The sequence below is a fragment of the Mustela putorius genome, unplaced genomic scaffold, assembly GCF_011764305.1.
Source record: "Mustela putorius furo isolate JIRA1106 unplaced genomic scaffold, ASM1176430v1.1 tig00003834_pilon_pilon_pilon, whole genome shotgun sequence".
Lineage (NCBI taxonomy): Eukaryota > Metazoa > Chordata > Mammalia > Carnivora > Mustelidae > Mustela > Mustela putorius.
The window spans coordinates 94,156,104-94,183,927 of NW_025421987.1; the positions used below are offsets into that span (position 1 = coordinate 94,156,104).

The following is a 27,824-nucleotide window of genomic DNA, read 5'->3' on the forward strand; positions in this document are numbered from 1 at the left end:
TACTTTGTACGAAGTACTGTTCTACAACTTTACATGTTACAACAAAATACACAGTTGTGAAAGCCATAATAAATTGGACTTACCTTTCTAATGGAATACAGAGAGCTTACAATTGACACTATAGACATAATCACAATGGCTAGAGCATAATAATAGTATTCATCAGTGCTCCACAGTATAACACTGAACAGCTGGAAAATGTAAAATGGGTTGAGAACCTAAAAAACAAGATTTTTAAGTCAAACTTATAACCAAACAGATGTTCCACCTTTTCATTAAGAAATAAACAACAAGATATTTAGAGGATAAGCTCTGTAGTGCCCTACGGCAAAATGTACTACTGAAAGAGTAGGGCAAGATGTTAGCAAAGTACTTTTTTTCCACTAACCTACTAGGACTTGGCTAAACAAGCTTAATTTAAATTATTTGTATCCATTTAGATACATACCAAACCCAATAAAGACTAAGCTAGAAATAGTTAACATGTGTGTATTTAGCTATTCTTCATTCTGCTTCAGCAATAAAGTACATTTGCTTCCAATAATTACCAGGCTACTAAAGGATATAAAATTCTTAATTAAATTGAACAAATGTTTACTTATTATGAACTCCAAATACCAATTTTCCTATAAGTCAAAGGTTCACTGGAGTCTACAGGAAGACAAATATGAGATAATAAGTTACACTGCTTTGCATTCTCTAAGGAAATAAGGATTAAAACCTAAATGAGAAAAAAGAGATAAGGGAATCCTGGCAATGGACTTTGTTTAGCCAAATTTAACAGTATCCTATCAATTTTATTAATAACTTCCCCCAAATGTCTTAAAATTGATGCCTATACACTTTTCAAAGCACTTTCACATACATAGTCCCATTTTACTTCAAAATTAAACAAGGTTAAGTTTAAAGGACTTCGGCCAATTTTATAAAGGAGCAGCAGAAAGGTTTTCTGATGGTCAAAGCTAGTTACTGATGGGATTATATTACAAACCAGACTTTCTAATTCCTAATCACTACAATCTGCTATGTTGTACAACAACATTATATGGCCACTCTCAGGAACTGAGGGAAAACAATCTGTAACATCTACTGAAGGTATTCACCCAACTCTTGATCTTTAGCCAAAAATCGAAAGGAAGACTAGAGAGCCTAACTCTGCCAAGCAAAATCCTATACCTCCTTCCTTTACCCATGTAACTTTATTCGCAGCCCTTCAATGGCACCTCACTGAGCTCTCACTGCAATAACTACTGACCCGTTTCCCTCCCAGGATAAAGTACAAGTTCATCAATGTCAATCATCAGGTCATGTTTTGTATTCTAAACCTATGGCACAATGCCTAGTTCCCAAAAATGCACTACAAAACACCACATGAAAAATAAACATGATAAGTCAGCTGCATACATACATATAAGTTAAGATTTACATGTACAACATACTGAGAGTAAAAAACAAAATTGTACAGGCAAACAGAGCAAAACAAAAAATAAGGTAACTAATAAAAAGGTAATTTATGCCCCCAAATTATTTCTCTACCACAGTTACTACTTTTACATTTCAAGTTTAAAAAAAAGAGTGAGGGGGAAACTAAGATAAAACCAAGAATATTATATTACTTAAAAATCATGGCTCTTTCCAAATTGACAACCCTCTGATCACAAATGTCATCTTACCTCCTTAATTAGAAGCTTAAAAACAGAAGGCACTTTCACAGTAATTTCATTTACTCCATAAAGCAATTTTCTATAACGGGAAAAGATAATAATAGTGTTACATTATATTATATAATAACAGTAGAACTTAGGGATGGCATTTCATTAGGTAAGGTTCAAACCACAGATTGCTCTTAAATATGGAACTTAAACATTCATGTTTCTACATACTTGTCTTCCACAATTCAATTCTCTACCTACAGTATTTAAAGCAAAGTAGTGAATACTGGGTAACTATACTGTTGTTTCATTCTGCCTCATTATCTCTGTGTGACGAGTATCTTTCCCACTAGTCTATAATAACCATGTCTGCAAACGCTTTCTTTTTCATCCTTGAACACAGCAGGAATCAAAATTTTGAATTGCGATTAATTTTTGCAAGAGACTAAAATATATTTGAGGGGTCCTGTACTATTTTTCTAATGAGAATATTATACTAAAAATATTTATTTCAAAAACTATACATTTGGCTTTAAAAAGTTTTCAAAACTTTATTAAATCCTTCCAACTTAAACTCCTAGTAGTACTTTCCATATGAAAGAGTAATGAGTAATTCTGAATAAGTCTGAATGAATTAAATTTTTAATATCCTAACCCACTGAAAAATACCAGGAGTATAAAAACCTGCCAATTCAATTTGAAAATGATAATTATCCTCAAAATATACAATATGCCGGTATATTTTTATACTGTAGCAAAGAATAACATGATTTAAAAAGACTATGCATCCCACTTTAAAATATTCATTGTGGTAAATTTTTAGCATGCTTACAATTTCCAATACAATTCAGAAAATCTAAGATGCCATCAATTATAAGACATACTCATTAGTTTACATGCCATCAAGACAAAAATGCTCTCAAGGATAACACTCCACCCAACATGATACATCCCTCCTTTAAATTAGGTTAAAATGTGGAAAAATGTGCAGCTTAGAATTGATGAAATATGGTATATTTTCAGGGATATCAACTTCAAAATTCCAGCTTCAACATTTTCATAATTCTTAAACAGACAGTCTTACCCAAATAAAATATAAGCTGTCAACTACTATCTCTATAAATACCTGTTAATATGTACAACTATACGGTAAAAGGATGGACTACATATACTACTTTATTTAGGAACTTTGATAACAGGTCTAACTTTAGTTGGATAAAAATTACCTGTAGGCATGCATCCCCTTTGTCAGTCCTGCACTATGCTTTTCATAAATTGACGTACAAGAAACACCTTCATCCAGTCCCCTAAATAAATCCAAAGTTTTTACTTTAAACAAAGTTTAAAATAACCAAATGTCTTAATGCCTCATTTTTCTATATTCCTGATTTTAAAGTGTGACCTCCTTACAAATAGAAACCCTTAACAAAAACTGAGATAATGAGAATTTTTAAATCTCAAATTTCTAAGATAAACAATAATGAAAGTTCTAATTCTCAAATGTGCCAAATTCTAAGTTATCCAATGTATCTATCACACGATAAAATGGCTCTAAATACTCAAGTTTATGTAATATTATTATTATCCTTTAAGGTTGTACCAAAGCTATAGGAGCTAATAATTAAACTAATAAAACTAAAGGTAAAGTATGACTAACATGAGAATTCCAAAGTAAAATCTTTTTTTACTTTTTATCTATGTATTTTTCTCTCTTCAATTTTTTAAGCTTCACGCTAAAAAATCCTATTCAATGATTTTTCTTTCAATAAAAGCATCAATTCAAATCTGTCCCTGTTTTAATACAAACCTAGAAGAGAAGTACAAAATTTATATAAGTCACAGGCATTGCCTAAAATCTGTTAACAGTTCTAACTGGATTCAACCAACAGATCTACTTTTCCCCAAAAATGTCTTAATTATGCTTATTTTAACTAAGATACTGGTCACAGCACTCTAAGAGTTTTGTACATCACTTAACTCCAATCCTTTTCTACTTTTTTCAGGTAGAAAAACTAAGCTCCATAATTAACAGCTATCCTTGGGAAAAGTTTAAATTCTGCAAGTTTCTACAGTTGGCAAATACCACATGGCAAATAGGTTTGAAATTTTTTTTCAACTTTAGCTGGTAACTTCTCAAAAGCAGCAAAGATCAGCTCCAAGTCTTTTTTTAAAAAACAAAATGGCAGCTCACTGGCAGTGTTCTATAAGGCAATAGTTCTTAATTAGGAATGGTCTTCAGAACTAAGCATGTGGAAATGCCCAGGGCTATTCCAGAGTATTCCAATTCTTTAGTGTCTGAGGAAAAAAATCCAGGCATGAATATTAAATGTTCATAAGGTGATTTTCTTTATATTACTAATGTTAAAAATTCCTTCAGCACTCAAGTAGTGATACTTAATGACTGTTTACAATAATCACTTTAACAACAGAAATAAAAATAGAATCCTAAATATCCTAGTGCTTGTATAATTCGAAGCCTTCACAATAAATACAGTTTAAGGGATTCCTCCAATTTTTCCTACTTGAGGCTTAACACATTTGACAATGTCTAAATCTTTATCCACATAGTAAAGTTAAACTTCTGTTGGTCTATGACTCCATCCCTCAGGATAAATTTGGCAAGTTGGGAAATGAGAATTCAGGTATTCTGACAGGCTGTGGAGTGTACTCAAAATTCACTCTGAAATGAATCCACAAAAAGAAAAGAACTCCAACTCAGAGTAGATTTGGAGAATCATACTGTTTCAAACTTTTATGTAAATTTTGCCAAGGTAAAAGTTACAAGTAGGCTTTACCCTAAAATGGTTAGTAAGTATTCAAGTAACACCAGGGAGTTTTTATTAAGTGAATAAAAGTTATGCAATAAACTCCTCTTCGATTTTATGTAACACTAAAATGAATTCTTTTTTTATCTAGAACATTTTCAAGATACTCATAATATAATCCAAACAAAGGAAGCATACTTACTTTAAAAAATCAAAATTGTGAAGAGTATCATTCCAGAAGTATTTTACACTGTGGTGGGTGAAATAACGGACCTGAAGAACACGTATAAATGTTACATCAAAAGGCATTACATTACCATCACTTGTTTATGATGAAGTTTACTAACACAAATCTATTATCTATTAAAATTAAAATGATCACATACAAATGCAATCTGCTTCTTTTACTAGTACCTAAACTGTGCCATGTATAGTAATAAATATTTTATATGTATATTAATTTATCCCAAACAAAAATAACTGCATGTACAAAATTATAGGTTATGACAGCATAAAATATTGAACAATTCCAGTTTTCAAAGAAACTTTGACACTAAATCATTATACCTGCTGTGGTTGAGTCTGTGAATATTTATTCATCTCATGCCTATTCTCTTCAGCCAAATTTTCAGTTAGATGAACAGCATGGCCATTTGCAACTTTATTAGTCATAGATTTGGGGTTCAAAAATGGGTGAGTTTCCAAAGAAAGAAAGCGAATTTTTGCACAAAACCACATTCTGAATTCATCCTTACAAGAGAGAAAGGGATAAAAAGTCAATCAGGTATATTACAGAACTACCTACATATTTTTTAATTCCCATTCTTTACAGATTATTGATTTGTCCCTGAAAAAGCATCACTTCCTCCGCACTAAATGTTACACCATTTCAAAATGTATAAATTTTTTTAAACGCTGCTCAAAATTTTTTTTCATCTTTTTAAAAACATTTTATCTATTTATCTGACAGAGAGAGAACACGTGCACGTTCGCAAACAAGCAGGGGGAGGGGCAAAAGGAGAGGGAGAAGCAGACTCCCCACTGAGCAAGGAGCCCGGTGCGGGGCTCTATCCCAAGACCCTGTGATCATGACCTGAGCTAAGGCAGAGGTTTAACTAACTGAGCCACCCAGGCGCACCCAAAATGTATAAATTCCATACATGAAGATGTATAAAAGCTTTCCAGTGTTCATCATTTTATGACATACTTCACTAATACAATATCTCATGCAAAATTATGAGTAATTCTTTTTTTTTTTTTAAGATTATTTATTTATTTATTTATTTGACAGACAGAGATCACAAGTAGGCAGAGAGGCAGGCAGAGAGAGAGAGAGAGGAGGAAGCAGGCTCCCTGCTGAGCAGAGAACCCAACTCGGGACTCGATCCCAGGACCCTGGTCATGACCTGAGCCGAAGGCAGCGGCTTAACCCACTGAGCCACCCAGGTGCCCCAAATTATGAGTAATTCTTAATTTAACTATCAACATACTGAGGCTAGAAATTAAGGCCTCTGAGGAAACCATCAACAAAATGAAAAGGCAACCTACTGAATGAGAGAAGATACAAGCAAAAGATATATCTGGTAAGAGGCTAATCTCTAGAACATACAAACAATTCATATAACTCAACAACAAAAACCCAATTAAAAAATGGGCAGAGGATGGAATAAACCTGTTTCCAAAGAAGACATAAAGATGACCAAGTGACAAAAGAGGCTCAAAACCATCAATCATCAGGGAAATGCAAATCAAAACCATAGTGAGATAATCACATCAGTCAGAATGGCTAGTATCAAAAAAGACAAGAAAAACTAGTGTTGGTGAAGATGTGTAGAAAAGAGAAACCTGGTGCACCGTTGGTGGGAATGCAAACTGGTACAACCACTAAGGAAAACAATATGGAGGCTCCTCAAAAAATTAAAAATTGGGGGCACCTGGGTGGCTCAGGCTCTCGTCAGGCTCTCTGCTCATCAGGGAGCCTGCTTTTCCCTTCCTCTCTCTCTGCCTGCCTCTCTGCCTACTTGTGATCTCTGTCTGCCAAAAAAATAAATAAAATCTTAAAAAAAAAATTAAAAATAGAAATACTATGAGACCCAGTAATCCATGCGCAGGTATTCACCCGAAGAAAGCAAAAACACAAATTCAGGAAGATATATGCACCCTTATGTTTACTGCAACATTATTTACAAGGGCCAAGACATGGAAGCAAGCTAAGTGCCCAGTGATACATGGATTAAGAAGAAGTGGTATATATATTTATAATGAAATAGCACTCATTCATAAAAAAGAATAAAATCTTGTCATTGGGACAAACTGGATGGACCTAGATGGTATTATGCTATGCTTATTATGAAATAAATCAAACAGAAAAAAACAGATACTACAACAAAAAAACAAATACCAAAAACAAAACAAACAGAAACAGAAACAAACTCAAAAATACAGAAAACAAACTGATGTTGTCAAAAGGGAGGGGGAAGGAGGAATGGGTGAAATAGATGAAAGAGAAAAAAAGGTACAAACTTTCAGCATAAAAGAATTAGGTTATGGGAATGAAAAGTACAGCACAGGGAATATAGTCAGTAATATAATAACTTCGAATGGTGACAGATGGTCAGTACACTTACTGTGGTATTTCTTGATGTACATAAACGTCAAGTCATACTGTCTACTTGAAACTAATATTGTATGTCAACTCTATTTCAATTAAAAAATACACGTAACAACAACAACAACAAAAAACGAACTCACAGACAACAGATTAAGTGGTTACCAAAGGTACAGGGTGAGTGGGGGTGAAATGGGTAAAAGTTGTCAAAAGGTGAAAACTTCCCAGGGATCTAACATTCGGCATGATGACTACAGTTAACAGTACTGTAGGGCATATTTGAAAGTTGCTAAAAGAACAGACCTTAAAAGTTCTCATCACATGAAAAAAAAATTTCTGTAACTTTGTATGGTAACAGATGTTAACTGCCGTTATTGTGATTATTTAAAAATCTACACAAATAATGAATAATTATGCTGTATGCCTGAAATTAATATAATGTCCTATGCCAATTATACTTCAATAAAAATTTCTTTAATTAAAAGAAAAGGAAAAAAAAATTAAAGGCTCTGATAAAACGCTTCCAATTAAGATTTAAAAAAACAACAACAACCAGAGAAGCAGCAGCATCACAGAGTAGAAAGGCAGCTGGTCTAGTGAATAACAGATCTGATATAGTCCTTAAACTGGCTGGTGACCTTGATAGACAAGCATCTAATTTCTCACTGCATCAAGAATTATAAAAGGAAGGGGCTGATACAATCATTTAAAGATTCCTTTCTATTCTAATCATTATCACTTAGAACACAAATGCTTTTAGGATTAGTATTCCCAATTATATCCTAGCAGTGATGTGTTATTTTGAACCAAGTACACCCAAAAGCATTATATAATGCTTCGAATAATCAACTCCCAATAAATACACAGACTTACAGTAGTCCTCAGCAGCACCACTTCACAGTCTCTAACTGCAGCTTTAATACAGGTTGCCTTCACCCGCCATTCAGGCATCCAGTAGAGGAGGAGGAGAAGAAAGCCACCAGTGCAAACCACTCCTAGAGAAACTATGGCAAGCTTCCAGCGACACAAATTATAGCCATAAATCTCCTGCATGGACACAGTGATCACACAACTGAATATCAAATGATAGGAGATAACTGCCAAAGTTCTTTATTTTCCTGGTAAGTATTAAGTCTTGTCATATAAAAGGCTGACTTTTTTTTAATAAACTCTTATTTTTGGAATGGTTTTAGATTTGCAGAAAAGTTACAAAAACATTAAGAGGTCCTGTATGCCTTCCTCTGGTTTACCCTGTTAACTTGGTACATTTGTCTAATTGAAGAGACTGACACTAGTACATTACTATTAACTAAACCTAGTCTCTATTACAATTTCACTAGTTTTTTCACTGTCTTATTTCTGTTCCAGGATATAAGCCATAATATCACACTGCATTTAAATGAAGTAAGTTTTAACTTTATTTTTCTCCCAAATGATTAGCTAATTGTCACAATACCACTATGACTGATCAATGTGACCTCCTGACACAAATTATTTCATTGTTTCAGTTTACTACCACTCCCACCATAACCCAACAATAGCTGCCAAATTTAGCAAATGAAAATGTAGAGGGCCTAGTTAAAACATAAATTTCAATTAAAAATTAATTTTGTTTGCCCTATGCTATGTTTAGGACATGCTTATAAAAAATTTATTCCTTGATTATCTGAAATGCACATTTAATGAGGTGTCTTATATGACACCTGACAACCTTATCTTCTCACTTCTACACACAAAGAGCTGAAAAGCTTTTTTTATTTTATTAAGCTGATTTCAAACATTTTTTATAAATCAAAATTAGAAATCTTACATTTGGGATTACACTTAAAACATTAGCTAATGTAACTTCTTAAATTATCAAATAAAAAAATATAAAAATAAAAGAAATATAAAATAAAATAAAAAATACATAAAAATTTTTAAAAATACTTTAAGTATTAGAGCTCACAGTCAAACAGGAATTTTACTAAAATCAACAAATAGAGATGTTACATAATCCCAATTCAAAAAGGCAGTGGGGATGAGAAAAGCACATTGATTTCATGCTTTTTTGTTTTTATGAACTTTTCTACTTTCCTAGAATAATAAATTACAAAGATAATTCTTCACACTTGACAAATAAATTATAAAATCCAGTTACCATTTCATCTTCTTGACCCTGGTTGATAGTCTTCCTTTCTTCTTTGTCCATATCTACAGTGGTCTGAAAGGTCCTGTGCTTCAGAACAGTTGAAGACTACTGAGGGGAAAGAACAACAAATATTAGGGAATTCTGCTATATCTTCGTAGACTATATACTTCATACTGTTAAGACTTTGTTGTAATTATGTATCGAAGTTTAACTGATATTTAAGTACTCACTAAAGTGCTGGCTGGTTTTAATGACATTTTCAATAAGTGTGCTAGTTCTTCTGACACATACTATCACAAAACCTGACATATTTCATCAATTAACTTATACTAACAATAGCCTTGATACAAAACAATTTAAGCTCTGTGAGAAACTAATGTAGAATCTTCACTTTTCATTTCCCAACTCAGAGAACAAATCTAGTTTAACCATCTTGAGCTAAAAATGCTTCACACAATTCAATTTGTTGCTTGAAGTATAAAGGTAAAGCACCAGCAATGAAAGCAACCCCAAAACCTCTCCATGATTATTAAATTAATCATCTAACAAATATTTACTGAGCACCTTTTACATGAATGGTAATGCTTGGCCAAGAGTCAATTCCTAAAGCAGGTGTACCCCTACTGGAGATCACTCCCCCATTCCAAGTACACTAAGCAATCTTCCAATTGTTTGACTACCCAGGATGCTTGCCTAGGAGAAAATTCACTGAGCTCACTGACAAAATTTTTTCTTGTATTAAAAAAGGATACTGGAAGGGCGCCTAAGTGGCTCAGTTGGCTAAGCATCTGCTTTCATCTCAAGTCATGATCCCAGAGTACTGGGACGGAGCCTGGCATCAGGCTCCCTGCTCAGCAGGGAGTCTGCTTCTCCTTCTGCCTCCCACTCCTCTGGCTGTGCTTCTCCCCTACCCCTGGCAAAAGAATAAAATGTTAAAAATAAATAAATAAAAAGATTTGAGAGAGAGAGAGAGCACACATTCAGGGGAAGGGCAAAAGGGGAAGAGGCAGACACCCCCCTCCATGGAGCAAGGAGCCCGACATGAGACTGGATTCCAGGACACTGGGATCATGACCTGAGCCTAAGGCAGCTGCTTAACCAACTGAGCCACCCAGGCACCCCTATTACTTCATGTCTTAAAGAGTTTTGTTAGGTAGGACCAGAGTAGTTTTTAGTTGAGCGCTAATTTGATCCCGCTACTGAAGCAACACCCTTCTGAAATGCTCTTCCTGAATCCTTGTGCCCAATGAGGTTTCCCACTGTGGGTTGGTAGGAACAGGCATTCTTCTCAGCTCTGTGTAAGCCCTGATAAGTTTTTCTCTTAATCCTTTTGGTTGGTGCTTTTCCTGAGCTTCAGGAGTTTCCTCACACATGCGCTGATTTGTACTCAGCTTGAGGGGAAGACTTGAGGGGAACTATTTTGGATATTTTCAGTGTTTTTCTCTGTAAGGATCCCTTTACTGATAATTTGCCCTGAAAACCTGCCTACTCTGATGTCTCCCAAGACTTTTAGCTTCATCTCCCCAAATCAGGGAGACTCTTGGGCCCCCTCTGGGTTCCCTGTAGGATTGGGCTATGCCTTTCACATTCAGTCAACAATAGCTGGTCTTCGTGCAGGGGAAGAAGTTGGGCTTGCTCATTCTCCAGTACTCTATAAGCAGTAAGTCATGGCCCTTGAGAACAACTGCCACTTCAAGCCAGACTGATTTGGTGAATCAGGCTTACCATGTTAGAATGACTCCAGTAATATGCTTCATAGCTGTAATACCACCCTAGACTGAGAAACAATTTTTACTAAATTTTTACTAAATTGTTTTGTACGATAATGTGGCTTATTTTGGAGATGCTGGACCAAGTATCTTTAAGACTTCATTTCCAAGATGGCACGGAGTCAAGAATTTATAGGAACGCAAAATATCTAGTCCCAATTAAGTAACAATATCTGACGTCCAATTAAACCTTAACAGGTATGCAAAGAAAACCCATAATGAGATAAATCAATTAGTAGAAAAAGACCAAGAACTGACACAAATAATAGAACTGGTAGGTGTGGTTAACTGTAGTCCATATGTTCAAAAAGCAAGAGGAAAGACTAAACACATTAACTACAGACATGAAAGATATAAAAAAGAACCAACTTGACTAAAAGATAAAAAGTACAGTATCTGAGACAAAAAATTACTAGATGAAATTAACAGCATATTAAATATGGCAGATGAAAAATCAATGAACCTGAAGACAAAATAATAGAAATATCCAAAATGAAAAATGAGCAGAAACAAAGAGAAGGGGGAGAAAAGCCCATAACATCAATAAACCATCAGACAACTTCAAGCACCCTAATATACATGTAAGATAGGAGGGACCAAAAATATGTGATGATATAATGGCCAAAACTTTTCCAAATTAGGTGAAAAACTATAAGCCTATATAGATCCAGAAAGTCCTATTAAGCAAATAAACAATGAAAAATTACACCAAGGCATGTCATTATCAAATTGCTCAAAAGCAGTGAGGAAAAATATCTTAAAAGGAGCCAGAGAAAAAAGATTGTTACAAATACAAAGGAAGATAGGTTAAGAATAACATCAGATTTCTTGCTAAAAATAATGCAGGTGAGAACAGCTGAGCAACATCTTTGAAGCAACGAGAAACAGAATTCTATATTCAGCAAAAATATCCTCCAAAAATCAAAGGTGAAATATGTTTTTAAACACAAAACCTGAAAAAAATCATCATGAACAAACCTACATCATTAAAAAAAGAGTGTTAGAGGAAGTCCTCAGGTAGAAAAATGGAAATGGAAACATGGATCTCCACGGAAGAAGAAAAAGCATCAGACATGGTACATACATAAATAAATATATATAACAATAGAACAAACAGCACAAAGAAATGGAAGTATACTCTTGTAAGGTTCTTACAGTATATGTGAATGAATGTAGTATTAGTTGGAGATAAATTTTAGTAAGTTAGAGGTATACACTATGAACTCTAAAGTAACCATTCAAATAAAAGAGTCACAACTAAAAAAATCAACAAAGGTGATTAAATGGAACCATAAAAATTACTAAATTGATCTAAAAGGCAAAAAAAGGGGGGGGGGATGGAAACTAGAGATGAGACAAATAGAAAGCAAATAGCCAGATGGCTGATTTAAACCTAACAATATCAATAATCACATTAAATATGAACAGTAATTAAAAGGCAGGATTGTGGTTTTATTTTTCAAAAGCAAGGCTGCAGAGGCACCTCGGTGGCTCAGTTGGTTAAGTGTCTGAGTCTTGATTTCAGCTCAGGTCATGATCTCTGGGTTATGAGATCCACCTGCTTTGGGCTCCATGCTCAGCAGGGAATCTGCTTGATATTCTCATTCTCTCTCTCTCTCTCTCACTCTCCCTTTGCCCCTCTCTCTGCTTTCTCTCTAAAATAAATAAAATCTTTAAAAAAAAAAAGAGCAAGGCTACAAATATATGTTACCTATAAGAAATGCAACCTAAAATAAAGGCACAGTAGGCTAAAAGTTAAAACAAAATATACTGTGCAAGTACTATTCAAATTAAAGCTTCAATAACTGTATTAATATCAGCCAAAGGAGACTTCAAAGCAAAGAATATTATCAGAGATTTAAAAAAATATATTACCAGGGACGTAGTCATTTCATAATGACAAAGGGGTTAATAGAGGGACATAAAGCCATAATCCTAAACATGTATACATTTAACAGATCTTCGAAATACACAAAGGACACAGAAGATCTGAACAACATTGTCAGTCAAATTGGTCCCAACTGATATTTACAGAACACTCTACTCAATGCAGAAAAATATACATTCTTTTTACATATGCACAGAACATTCACCAAGAAAGACCACATTTCGGGAAATAAAACAGTTTCAAGTCATACAAAGTTCTAAAAACAATGGAATTAACTTAGAAACCAGTAACAAAAAGATAGGTAGAAAAGCCTTAATACCTAGAAACAAAATACACTCGTAAAAAATCCATGTGTCCGAAATCAATAGGGAAATTACAAAGTATTCTGAACTGAGTAACACTGAGGACATATCAAAATTTGTGGGATGCAGCTAAAACAGTATTTAGAAATTATCTATAGCACTAAATTCCAAAATCTGAAAGAAGAAATGCCTAAAATCGTGACCTCAGCATTGGTCCTAAGGAAGTAGAAAAAGAACAGCAAATTACACCCACAGCAAGCACCAAAGAGAAACTGATAAAATTCACCGTCGAAATCAATGAAATAAAAAACAGTAAAATGGAGTAAAATCAATGAAACCAAAGGCTTTTTCTTTTGAGATTGACAAAAGTGATCTTTTCTAGTAAGACTCAAAAAGGGGAGGAAGGCAGCACAAATTACCAATATCAGGAAGACAAGAGAAGACATTACTACAGATTCTGCAGATATCGCAAGTATAATCAAGGAATGTAAGGAACACTTTACACCAATACATGAACTTTTCTGCAGGTCTGAACCTACTTCCAAATAAAAAATTTTTTAAAATTTTAAAATTTTAAATTTTAAATTTTAAAATTTTAAAACCTCTCTATCCATCATGGGAGTGCCCCAGGTTAGTAATTGCTACAGCTAAGTTAAAAGCTGAATGTAAAAGATATATGAGAGTTCATTATACTATAATCTTCTTGTTTTTTAACATGTAAAAATTGTAATAGAAGGTGTTTTTAAATAAATAAAAGTCACCCATCTGAAACTTTTAGACAGAAAAACATTTTCAGAAGATACTCATTTCTGGCACCAAAGGCCATTAATCTTAAGAACTCTTACTCTATAAATCTCAAAACCACTGACCTAACTGATCATATACCAGGTATTATGCACAGTCTCTCATTGCTGAGTTTTGACTCATTCTTCTTCACTTTTTTCTTTTCTCCTCTGCCTAGAAATAGAGATGTACTTCTACACGTTTGTAAATCCTAATTTTCCAATGAAGAATGTATTAGATGAATAAGCATGTGTTTATAATTTTAGAAAAAGAATTACCATTAATATTCAATGTGTTCATTAACTTCATATACTTACAACTATTTTAAACCTTTTTGCCAAACAGATCTCGACAGAGCTCACCTCAGTCTAACACAGCTGTATTATCAACCCATCCTCCAGAGTTAAAAAGTGACCACAACCAAAAAAATACTGCAGTAATTTTTTAAACAATCTATTTGTAATGTTCTTCTAAATTCAATTCTTGACCATTTTATCTCATTACTCTTTTTATAAGTGTTATTGCTCTAAAATTTAACTTACTTTTTAAGGCAAAACTATTAAATCTTACCAAATTTTACCAAACTAGAGGCATTAAAAATAATTTAATAAAAAGTTGCTCTAAAAACTATCGGTTATTATTCTCTTTGAGCACACTATACCACATAGAAAATTATCAAGACTTCACCTAGACTTTCACATAAACTTTTAATAAAAATCCAGTAAGACAATAATTGCAACAGCTTATGTTTAACATATAAATATATATTTAAATTCTAAAAAACATGTACATAACAGAAAGCCTCTGATATTTCTGGCTAAAGATAAAAACCTATATATTTTAAATGATATTTCCTATTAAGATGAAAAAAACACATATTAAGCTATTCTACCATGTATCTATTTAGAACATTTGAAGTATTAATATAGAACTTCTGAAATCCATTTAACTTTCTGAATAAAACTATTTTAGCTTGCAGGAGTCTATGTTTTTTAATCAAGTCAATTTCTAGATCATAGGAAACAAAGAAATTTTTCTTACCAAAAGCACTATATCGTCATTCTTCCCAACTGCTGTATCAGCAGCACTTTCAAAAGCTGGCTCTTAATAATAAAAATAAAACTAAGCATAAAAATCCATTTGGATGAGAATTTTCTGCCAAATATTGTTTGATTCTTTATGAACTGCTTTCAAAATGATTAAGATATTAAAATTTAGGATTTTTAAATTCACTGACTTTAAATGGGTTTTCAGAAGATATACCCTGTGCCACTGGTAGAGCTACTATTGAATAAGTCCCATCTAGCCAGCACACTGAAGTCCCAATTCCACAGTGCATGCCTCAGCCTTGATCTTATCTAAACAGCAAGGAGCTCATAGGCCATTGTGCTTAACCAAACCCTTCCTTGCATTTACAATGAACATGATTTTTTGTGTGAGTAAAAAACAGCAGCAGAGGACAAAGTGAAGCTATCAGGAATAAATCTCACTATATCAAATGCGAATTCTTGGACATTTACTTATTTTTTTCACATTATATAATTACTAAGAACCATCTGTAGTGTTCTAGGATAAGAGTCATATCTCATTTTCTAAAACAAGAGGAGCTGGCCTCAACAGGCACAGAAATCCCCAAACCTCTAAGCCATCTTTGCATCAGACCAGAGTTTCTTATTAGCTGGAACAACAGTTTTATAGTAGTCTGCGTATAGAAGGTTTTCTTTAAGGATATTCCACGTACCTACCCAGAATTACGAAGTTGGTAATTTCACAAGGTGATTTAGAGTGTTATCTATAACTCAAGTAAAATTTCAAGTAGTTATTTTGAATAACACACATTATTAGTTTTTTACTTGAGTATTTGCCCAGCTCAGAGAGAAATAAGTAAAAAAAAAAAAAAAACTAAAATTTAGAATGTATTACTCAAAATTCACAAAACTAAGTTATTCTGAAAAATTCTTAAAAAATCTTTTTTTATAGTTTGTAACATATACTCTGCAGTTTTAGAAATTAAAACTACATTAAGATTTGGGGGACACTTTGTGGTGCACGGGTGCCACCGTTGGTTAAGCGTCTGACTCTTGGTTTCAGCTCAGGTCCTGATTTCAAGGTCATGGGATTGAGCCCCACGCCCAATTCACTCAGCAGAGTCTGCTAAGACTTTCTACGCCAGCCCCTCTCCTCTGCTCACTCACACATGTGTGAACTTTCTTCTCTCTCTGAAATAAATAATCTTAAAAAAAAAAAAAAAGGACTTTGTGGGCCACCCTGCATTGTTGAAAGACAGAATGAACATCCTACTTGGCTCTGTAGTTCTAGATTTTTTCCGAGACTTAAACATGCCTAGCCATGTTAAACAGAAATTTGACAAACCCATCTTTAAGGACCATTCAGCAGAAGATTTTTTAAAGATCCTGAAGTATAAACAATCCAGCCAGCACTCTGAATATTATTTCACTGTCAAATCTGTAGCATCCACAGCAACTAAGATAACCTTCTGTAATTCAAAACCAGTTCTCCCTCTGAAATAAAAAGTACCCTAAAACATATAATATCCTTAATCTACTCACTGAACCACCTCAATTTTAAAAAGCTATACAAATATTTGTATAGAAGAATCTTTTAAAAAACTCAATCCCCTAACTATAGAAATCAAATTGTCACAACTCTTTATGAGGGCAAAACTTAACACTTCAAGTCAGCTCCTAACAATAAGAATGACATAATATAATTTAATGAATACATGGAAATTTTACAAGGATACCAGCTAAATTTTAACAAAGCTCTAGTGAATACCCATTTTATCACTTCCCATCTTGAACTTTCTCTTATAATGCATGCTTTTGTTTCTGTGTTTAGGCTTAAGGAAGACCATTGTACCAAATATACACCAAACCAAGACTATTTACATTTGTGAAGTGCAGTCTTTGTATAATTATGCTTTTTTGTATGTTACAAAACAATGCCATAGCTAAAACAAAATAAGTTATAACTAGGAAAAATAATGTAATTATCTGCCTTAGGATCAATATTAGAAACATTAAGAGTTACAACTTAGCCTACACTACAACACACTTACATACATCTTTATCACTTTTATTAAATACCCTATTTAACAAATCAACCCTTTTATTCAGAGAAAACTCCATGTGTGGTCAGAGTGTCATCTTAGGTGAAACAGTGGCTTTGAGTATTAGTTAACTGCAAAAGTATTTAATTAGTAAAAATGGGAAAAAGTAGCTTTGGACTAATGACTAGTATCTGTGTTTTAACTTTTGCTTTGTAAAAATGGAAATGTGTAAAAATTCTTTTATATACAACATAACTGCATGTTTTAAATGTCTACTTACATGAGAGATTCTCATTTATTGAAGCTAGTGTGATCATAAAACTTCTAAATTTCCTCTTAAATCCTCCTCATGTATATAACTTTTCAAAACTTCATATTCAAGGACTGAGAGTTACAAAAGTATTATAACTGTTAAAATGATTTCAAAATCTTACCATCTATTATGAAAAGTGCTGTACCAGGCATTAGGAAATAGTAGATAACATCACTGTGATAAGACCAGTCCTACAGACTGAATATTCAAAACAAGGAGAAGACCTAGAAAGAAAACTGGCTTCTAACCCCCTAGATAATCAAAAACAAAAAAAAATTGGAAACAGTGGCCAGTAGTGGTGACAGTATTGCAGAGTGAGAATAAGGGAGAGACTTTAGTGCTTTTTTTAATGTTTTTACCATCTACACATATTAATATTTTAAAATAGTTAAAGAAAGGCTGAGCATATGTATAACTTCTAATTCTACTGTGCTTGGCCAACCTTGGGTGTGAAACTTGTAGGAACCTGCAAAACACTTCATAGTGCTCTATCAAACCATTCCAGATTCTTTGGATCTCTCTCAATTAGGTCTCTTTACCCCAGGCAAGATAAAGTGGTGATTTTGAAGTCCCCCTTAACAAGTACATTTCTAGTAAGTGACAGTGTGATTATATTTATTTTTATACAACCCCTCCAAATTTTGGCTCCACTAGGGAAAAGTAGCAGCCACTCACACACCATAAAATCGCAGCAAACCCTAAATTATTTAATCAAATTAATCCATCTAAAAAATTAATCCACCTACAAGCGTTAAGTAAGTATATATATGCCATGTTCGTTATTATATTAGGAACTGTAGGAGATAAACAATTTTACCCCAAAATACAAAAAAAAGGGGGGGGGGAGAAAGAGCACACAACTCAAGAGTCAAGGTTTAACTTGTTTTTAAGACAATTCAACATGAACTATTTTGCAAGTTCCTTCACCTGTCATGGTTTCAATTTCTTCTCCACTGAAATGAGGCAGTTGTAATAGGCTGTATGATTCATTCCAACTATGAAAGTTTTGACCTACAGTAAGTATTGGTTCTGTATGCATCTTGTTGTTACACTCTTTCACCACTAGGTGATGTTCCAACATTGGTATGGAAAAGGGCTGACAGTTTTCAGTAACCTTAACAGAAAAGCTGTGGATCAAAAGTGATTATGAGAAGTTGCAAGATTTGTTGTTGTTTAGTATGACTGGAGATACTAATCTGGGAAAGCAGCGGTTGGCTAAATAATACAGCCTCTGTTTCATGTGTCCCAATGGAAAAATAAGACACAAACACAAAACAAATGATAACGGTGGTAGAGAGAAGAGAAGGCAGGTATGTTATTATTGCCTTTACAAAGATTACTCCCAAGTTCACAGTTGTCTAAAACTAGAATTTAGGGATTTTATAATGTTGTGAAGCAAGGGAGGGAGAACAGTAACAAAGAGCACATGAACCTATCTGAGAACAAGATGAGGTGAAGTATAAAATTATGTGGTAAAATTACTACTTGCTCATTAAACTGGGGGTGGAGAGGAGCACCCTTATTCACTGTTACAAGTGAATCTGGGGGCATATGGGTGGTTTAGTTGGTTAAGTGTCCAACTCTCGATTTAGGCTCAAGTTATAATCTCAGAGTCGTAATACTGAACCCTATATTACACTCTGTGATGGGTGTGGAGCCTGCTCATTAAGATTCTCTCCCTCTCCCCTACTGCTCCCTCTGTAAGAAAAGGAAAGGGAAAAAAAAAAGAAGTGAATCTGTTCTACATTTTTGGAAAACCAACAGTATATTAGAATTTAATACTCCAACACTTTGATCCAACAATCCCAATTAAAAATCCATGTCATATGTACATATATAAACATGTTACATTCATTAACTGTTTCTTCAAACTCATGAAATAGAGTACATGAGTTTTGTGCTTTGAGGGTAAGAGGGGTACTTACATGCAGAAACACCTAACTGAAACAAGTTTTAAAGCAAGCACTAAAGAAAGTGTTTGGCACTTAATACAGTAAGGAATTGACAAATCTAGAGTTCTAATAACAGCCTGTATAAACAACCTAAATTGGTAAGTGAGCTTAACTGCCCAAATAAAAGCTACACTTTTAAATTTAGAAGATAAGCATTTCTGTTAAGCAATGTATTAATTAATGTTTCTTCCACTGTAATGCCAATTAGTGATTATTTCTTCTAAAATGTAATACTGTTTTTTTACCTTTTTTGAAGATTTTATTTATTTGTTTATTTATTTGTCAGAGAGAGTAAGCAAGAGAGAGCACAAGCAGGCAGAGTGGCAGGCAGAAGCAGAGAGGGAAGCAGGCTCCCTGCTGGGTAAGGAGCCTGATGTGGGACTCGATCCCAGGACTCTGGGATCACAACCTTAGCTGAAGGCAGCAGCCCAACCAACTGAGCCACCCAGGCGTCCCTAAAATGTAATACTGTTAATCTAAATCCCTAATAACTTGTTGGACATTTCAATCAGCAATTTAAAATTAAAATCTGGGGGAGATGAGATAACCGGTTGATAGGCATTAAGGAGGGCACATAATGTGACAAAAGGTCATATAATATAACACTGGGTATTATACCCAACTAATGAATCACTAAACACTACACCAAAAACTAATGATGTATTGCCTAAAATGAATTTAAATTAAAAAATAATAATAGTAGTAAAATTAAAATTCAAACATTTAGGGGCAGGTACCTGGCTGGCTCAGTCGACAGAGCATGCCTAGAGTATGTAGCTCTTGATCTTGGAGTCTTCTGTTCAAGCCCCACACTGGGTGGTAGAGCTCACTTTAAAAAACAATAATAAATAAAATTTCAACATTCATCAATTCTAAGACTCATATTATCCACATGGTTGCACAGAAGCCAGGATATAGTTTATATAAAACCTTATAGTTGCTATTGGCAGATGACCATCATTATGTAGTGGTCACTGCATGCACTGCTTCAAGTTAGTCTCAACTTTTCACAGTACTGTGTCATTTCAGCTGAGCAAAGTACATTGTTGGTAGTACAGTGCTGAGCTGAAATTGTTGATTAAAGGTACTGAAAAAGATTACACTGCAGCTGCATTCTGAAACAAAAATAATAGTGTACACAAATAGGTACCCAATCAGAGCAGCAAAGTGCAGAGGAACGGCTTGGAGGAGAAGGGGTGGGGGTGGTTAGGGAAGAGTCAAAGGGGGGGGGCAAAAAAGCGGGAAGAAAACCCTATAGAAAATTATATTCTAAGTCCTAAGAAGTATGTTAAGAAGGTACACCCAGAATCCAGAGATTTTCATTTTTCTTATTAACAGCAAAACCCAAAATATTTTTTCTTTATTGACTCAGCAAGATTCACTTCAGGATTACTGTATTGTGTTGGAAAGAAAGCAAAATTAGTTTTACTTCTCATCTGTACTACACTGTGGTTCACATTTTATTTTTCCAGACATGATGAAGGCCTGAACCTGACCACAAAGGAAGCACAAAATCACTAGGAAGTTATTCTGTACAAAAAGTAAAATCCTGCTAATTTACAATTATAATTGACAGGCACTTCAATCACCTTTTTAAAATTATGTGAATTTATCTTTTTCCACTCTATTCCTTTTCCCCAGTTGAAACCTACCCACGCTGACTCAGCTTATAAAGGCAGTGCAAAGCCCTTAACCTCTGCATTCAACAAATATTTCAAAAACACACTTTAAATCACTGTTGAAGAGAATAATGGCCCTACTCATGGTACAATCATCACAGAAATCTGAACTTTCTCTCTCACTTCCTATGGTCCTTCTGTAATCAACTATCCAGGATTTAAAAAAAAAAAAAAAATCAATGCATTTGGGTATTATACCAAACGTAACAAAAGTAACTGACATTCATACAGCGGTTTTTAGTTTACAAAACACTTTTACAGGGCTTTTCTACTTTACTTACCAGTTTTCTTTTTTTTTTTTTTTTTAAAGATTTTATTTATTTATTTGACAGAGAGAAACCACAAGTAGACGGAGAGGCAGGCAGAGAGAGAGAGAGGGAAGCAGGCTCCCCGCTGAGCAGAGAGCCCCATGCGGGACTCGATCCCAGGACCCTGAGATCACGACCCAAGCTGAAGGCAGCGGCCTAACCCACTGAGCCACCCAGGCGCCCCTACTTACCAGTTTTCAATCAATATCCTCTTTTAAAAACAGGGAAGAAATCTTCATTTAATCAAAATTAGCATTTTTGACTTTCCCACAAAGTCAAGCACGAGGTGACTTTATATCAAAATGCCTTACCAACAAATTAAGGAATTAACATGCAGACAGCACCATCTTTCAAGGGTCTATTTTTCAAAAATTCATTTGATAGTCAAATGTAGTTGAAATACTGACTAGGTTCCCAAGATGACCCACAAATGACCTTTCACCTCCCACAATTCTGCTAAATTATACTTCATACTACAATAGCCTGGATCATAAGGCAGGCAGCCAGGTAACCAAGTCTCTACTTCCTCTGCCCACATCTTTATTATTAATATTCTCCAAGCCTCCACATCCTCTGCCCAGTACTTAATTATTAATATTCTCTGGCCTTCTCTCTATATAACAACAAAAAGGGCCAAGAGGGGCTCCATTGACCCATCTACAGTGAAAACTGCCCAGAGCTGACAATCAGTGTTTTCAGCACTAATCTCTCGAGGTCCAGACCCACAGATATAAACATCAACCGAACATGTTTACATGGTTACAACTAAAATTCAACAGATTCATTTTATCTTTCTTCCAAACCCACCCCCCACCACAAACCATTCCCTCTACTCCTTCAATGAATAATATGATTTGCTAAAATTCCATGCCAGGATTTTGGAAGTCATCCCAGACTCCTTCCTACCCCACAAGGAGGTACTTGCCATCGTATCTACCTTTCTCACACCCACCTCCCCATGCCTGGCTCCACTGGCACTGCCCCAACTCAGGTCCTGATGCCCTCTCTAGTCTCCCTCATTCATATCAACATATAATCCAGACATGATAATTTCTCTGCTTGAAATTTCAGTAGCTTCCCATTGTCTGCAGCAGCATTTCCCAAACTGGCAAGAGTCCCTCCAAAATAAAAATTTGAAAAAACATCCCTGGCTCATATAAATTGAAGAAATATATGGGATTAAGCAAACCTGAACAATCCTCTTACTAGCAAGACACTTAAAAGTCTAGGGCACCTGCATGGCTCAGTCAGTTGAGCATCTGACTTCAGCTCAGATCTTGATTTCCAGGTCCTGGGATTGCATTCCAGTTGGGGCTTTCTGCTCAGTAGGGAGTCTGCTTCGCCCTCTCCCTCCACTTCTCTCCCCTGCTCATGCTCTTTCTCCCACCCCCCCCTCAAATAAATAAATAAAATCTTAAAAAAAAAAAAAAACCACTGTAAATTCTGACAATGCACAATACTATGTGCTTCCCTACCACAGAGAAGTAAAGTAGGAGAGTAAGAGAGAGAGGCCCAACTACGCTACAAGGACAAAGTTACAACTAAACAGACATGTAATACTCTCCAGAATGTGGCCCTGCCTTGTTGTCACCACCACCTGCCTTTCACCAATGTTTATCATTCTCCTCTTACAAACCTTGCATTCCATCTATATACAACACATTTGTAATACCTCTAAGGGCTACTGTTTCCTGACTCCATTCCTTTACAAACATTGTTCCTTCTGTCAAGAATGCCCTTCCCTAACAGTGTGGCTGCAAAGCTCTTATAAGTCCTTCCATACCCTGGTCAAGTTTGTTCTCCACCATGCTTTGACTGTCCTTTCTACCTTCCAGCAGAGGATAGCTCCCATCTTTGTCTTTTCTTGTAAGAATCAGAACATTTGTCTCACAATGCTGGACTTACAGACTAAAAACCTTAAAGGCTGAAAACCAAACCAGTACCAAGCAATGAAGAATGAATGAAGAAACAGAGCAAGACAAGGGGTGTGAAGAAAAAATAGTTGGCTTTCTGGGTTAAATTTCACAAGTACATATTGTCTTTGGCATGCTCCACACTCATCCCAATGCCCTTTTCCAACTCTCCCAATACCCTCTCCTAGGTTCCTTGGTGACTTCATGTAACCGGACACAAAACCTCCATCTACAACGCTATGTTCTTCAGTATCAACTCCTTCTTCAACAGTCATTCTGCTCAGAAATTAATACATAAATAAGTTATAACTTCTCAAAGCTGAGAAACAGAAGATAAATCTCCAAATAACAAAACAAAAGAACTAGGGAGGAGGTGCGGAGAGTGGGCATCATAGTTCTACCATCCTTCCATATAAAAGTCTCGGAGTATTCCTGACTGGGCTTCCCTCAGTGTTCTCACTCTCCACTACATCCACTCCTGCACAGCAGCAGCGATGGGCACTACAGGCAGAAAACAGAGCTAGAACGAGTGCTACTGCCATCCGCTGGGCCACCCATTCTTGGAATGAAAAGCTTTGTTCATCTGAGAGACCATATATGACCAACTTCTCATTACTGGACAGAGAAGTCTCACTAACATGTTCTCCAATGAACTTAAAACAGTGCCTTTATCCTAGCCAAACAGTATCTTGAAATAAACCTACACCATTACTTGACTTAGGAAAAAAGCCAATGTTGCCCAAGTATCCGAACAATTCAGAATAGAACTATAAATACTAAGCTAGCATTTAGCAAAAATTATTATGGCTTATCACTGTTTCTGATTTCATAGAAAGCCATGTTGTACGAAGTCACTCTCTGGGGAGCCTGAGTGGCTCACTCTGTTAAGCACCTGCCTTTGGCTCAGGTCATGATTTCAGGGCCCTGAGATCGAGCCCCATGTTGGGTTCCCTGCTCAGCGGGGAGCCTGCTTCTCCCTCTCCCTCTACCCCTCCCCCCAGTTTTTGTGCACATATGCCTACACTCTCTTAAATAAATAAAACCTTAAAAAAAAAAAAACTATCTACATGTGCCAAATACTATGCTAAATGCTGGAGATTATATCCCTTGACCTATATCCCTTGACCTAAGACCTGAAAGGTGGGAAATTCATCAGACAAAGAGGCACTAAAAAGAGGGGAAATAACAGAGGCATGGAATCCAAGCAGAGGAATTACCACAGGCAGAAGCAGTGAGGTGAGGGGTGGGGGCAGGGGGATGAGTTTAACAGCTGATGGGCATGAAGGAGTATACCTGCCATGAGGAACACCAAATGATATATGGATTCATTGAATCACTGTACCATACAGCTGAAATTTTTTTTTCAAGATTTTTATTTATTCGACAGAGAGAGAGATCACAAGTAGGCAGAAAGGCACACAAAGAGAGAGGGGAGCAGGGAGCCCGATGCAGGGCTTGATCCCAAGATCCTGAGATCATGACCTGAGCCTAAGGCAGAGCCTGAACCTACTGAGCCACCCAAGCGCTCCTTAACTGGAATTAAAATAAAAACTTAAAAAAAAAAAAGTACTAAGGTGAGAAATCCTAGAAAACATCATGAATACAAGTTAAACCCGCTAGAACACAGGGTAGTCTCTAGCAAACAGCTAGAAATGGAGCTAAAAACATGGGACAGGATCAGATTGCCTGATATAATAAAGATATGATAAAGATATGGATTAACTTGTATGTGATGGAGATTCTGAATTTTTTTCAACTGAAAAAGACCAAAGTCCATACCAATGGGGCCATATTCCAAATACAATATGAATGGTGTCTTCGGGACTTGTACAGTGCAGCAGCACTGTGTTCACCTGCTAGACTGTTTACCTTCAAGATGCCAGAACTCATTCATCAACATATAGCCAACATCTAGCCCTGGCACATACAGGAACTAAAAAAAAATACTGAATAGTTAAATTTGCCAACGCAATCCTGAAGGCATAACCAAGAGGCCCTAACCAGGCTTGCTTCCTTCCTTCCTGCCTGCCTATAAAAATCACAATTCTTATGTACCACAATAATTGATAATTGCCACAAGTTTTAAGGGAACATGAAGAAAGGCCCTTCACCATAGGCTGCATTGGAGGTAAGAAAGGATTTGGGGTGTGGGGGTGGAACACATTAAGATGCTTCTAAACCTAACTAAATTAAGCACTTTGTTGTTCTCACCAAAAACTGAACAAAAAACAACTGTGGGTTAGTTAAAACTTACTCATCAATGAACTCTAAGGCAGTGGTAGTAACTCTAAAAAACCTATTTTCATATCAAAAAGATCCATGAAATAAAAATCCATTTTAACAGAATTTGTTGGGTTAAAAGATTTTATTTATTTTTGCGTGCACACGAGCTGGGTGGGGGGACAGTGCGGGTAGGGCAGAGGGAGAAGCAGAATCCTCGATGAGCAGCGAATCCGATGCAGGGTTCGATCCCAGGACCCTGGGAACATGACCTGAGCTGAAGGCAGACGCTTAACCGAATGAGCCACCCAGGTGCCCCTATTCTTCCAAATATTTAAGTGCTCCAGACAAAATTAGGCTACTTGCCTGCAGTACCTTACATTTAACTTAGCAAACTGAATCACATTATTACAACTGGCATTAAATAAGGATTTCATCTCTTATGCTTGGTGAAACAGTAGGGCAAAAAAATTTAAGAGAAACTTGAGGAAATCAAAGCCAAAACTAAATTACAAATGAGCTTAGAAAACCAATGGCTTAAGAAGTTAAGGCGCTGGGGCACATGGGCTCAGTTAAGCTAAGATTCTGCCTCAGGCCCAGGTCATGATCCCAGAGTTACAGGATGGAGCCCCACATTAGTCCAATCAGGCTCTCTGCTCAGCAAGGAGTCTGCTTCTCCCTCTCCCTTTGTATGCACACTCACTCATGCGTATGCACGCACTCTCTCTCTCACTCTCTCAAGTAAATAAAATCTTAAAAAAAAAAAAAAAAAAGAAGAAGAAGTTAAGGCATAATCTAAAGCTGGACGAAACATCTTTGGTCTTTTTGAAGAACCGGTGACCCACATTTAAAGCAATCAATCCAAAGGCCAGAGAAGTAAAATAAAATTTCAAATATTCCTTTTAAAGAAAAGATGTAGACACATTTCACTAACAAGTATTTTCTACTGTTTTATTTTTATTTATTTTTATTAACCATTATTTTTAAATAAGGCACATGAAAGTCTATTAAATAAACCTAATTTAACATATTTTTACATTTTATAATGTGACCAGGAAGAGACAGAATCAGTAACAGTAACACAGAGGATGGGGGGAAATGATACACCCAGAGACAGAAAGGGGAAGACAAAAACACACATAAAATGTGCATTAGAGATATATGAGGTTAACAGCTTGAGCCTTTTAGGATGCTGTTCCCAAAGATGCAAAATCATGGTATCTTTACATGAAAAGCCTGAGTACAACACTATGTCATTACTGCCTGCTGCTCTAGTTAAAATAAAACAGGCAGCAATTTTCAATCCCACCCCCACACATTCTCATATCTCTCTCTCTCTCTCTCTCACACACACACACACACACAATACTTGTTCTGAATACATTAAATGTTATTAAACCAATAATAGTACATGACCATTTACTGAGCCTCTTATCCTCAAAATTCTCTAAGGTAGCTTTCATTCCCTCCATTTGTCAAATGAAGAAACTAAAAAAGGTTAAGTAACTGGAACCCAACTACAGAGCTAGTGATGAGTCTGGAACTCAAGTCACTTGTATATGGCACTGAAGCCCACATTTTAACCACTATACCATGCCAATTCCCCAGACATCTTTAGCCACTATTACATTTATTTTTAATCTTTTAAAGATTTTTATTTATTTAATTGACACACAGAGAGAGATCACAAGTAAGCAGAGAGAGAGGGGGAAGCAGGCTCCTTGCTGAGCAGAGAGCCTGATGCCGGTCTCGATCCCAGGACTCTGAGATCATGACCTGAGCCAAAAGCAGAGGCTTAACCAACTGAGCCACCCAGGTGCCCCTACATTTATTTTTTTTTTAACTGGTGTTTTTTACTATGCTTTTCCAAAAATAATGTTAAGATTCAGGTACTTTAAATTTCATGAAAAACATCAACAACTTATACAGTTCTATCTATCATTTACTTTCAAGTAAACTCTGCACCCAAGGTGGGGCTCAAACTCACAACCCCAACATCAAGTCTCATGCTCTAGCAACTGAGCCAGCCAAGTGTTCCTATACTTCTTTTAAAATAATGCAGATTTTACTAGCAGTAAGGAAGATATTAACACTGAATATAGCTGAGTATCAATCCAGAATTACACAAAGTACAAATGGTCCCCCAATACTCCCCAATTATTACCTAGCCTTTTAATTATGCTACGTTCTTTGTATGGTGTAAAATACCCAGAATAACCCTGGGGAGATAATAGATTTTCACAGATACCTAATTTCTTTCTCCATTATTCATATTGTGGACTCTTACCATATATGCATTTAACTACTCCCATTCAATTATCCGTGCTACACGAAAAAAAAAAAAAACAAGAGAATACTTTAAAGATGGCAGGATGCCTGCCTTTACATCCTTGTCCCAGAGTGAACATGCAATGAAGACTATAAATTTGCTGTTCCTCAGCCAGTCTAAGTCCCATTCACTTGTCAAAAGG

The 27,824-nt window shown here is 35.6% G+C and overlaps 1 protein-coding gene across 7 annotated transcripts in view; it reads right to left on the reverse strand.

Moving 5' to 3' along the window:
• The window catches only part of ATP13A3 (ATPase 13A3), a 92,699-nt gene that overhangs the window by 58,129 nt on the left and 6,746 nt on the right, over positions 1 to 27,824 (reverse strand). For 3 of the 7 annotated variants that reach the window (XM_045088735.1, XM_045088729.1, XM_045088731.1), the window contains 7 exons: positions 9,166 to 9,264; positions 7,899 to 8,072; positions 4,985 to 5,167; positions 4,620 to 4,690; positions 2,879 to 2,959; positions 1,674 to 1,743; positions 84 to 218 (listed from right to left, as the gene is read on the reverse strand). In XM_045088735.1, coding sequence (XP_044944670.1) covers positions 84 to 218; positions 1,674 to 1,743; positions 2,879 to 2,959; positions 4,620 to 4,690; positions 4,985 to 5,167; positions 7,899 to 8,072; positions 9,166 to 9,216 — 765 coding nt within the window. In that variant the 5' untranslated portion in view covers positions 9,217 to 9,264. Of the gene's footprint in view, positions 1 to 83; positions 219 to 1,673; positions 1,744 to 2,878; positions 2,960 to 4,619; positions 4,691 to 4,984; positions 5,168 to 7,898; positions 8,073 to 9,165; positions 9,265 to 14,939; positions 14,960 to 19,970; positions 20,035 to 27,824 lie in introns of those variants that run through there. The other 4 variants (XM_045088732.1, XM_045088733.1, XM_045088730.1 and 1 more) reach the window with 4 other exon arrangements.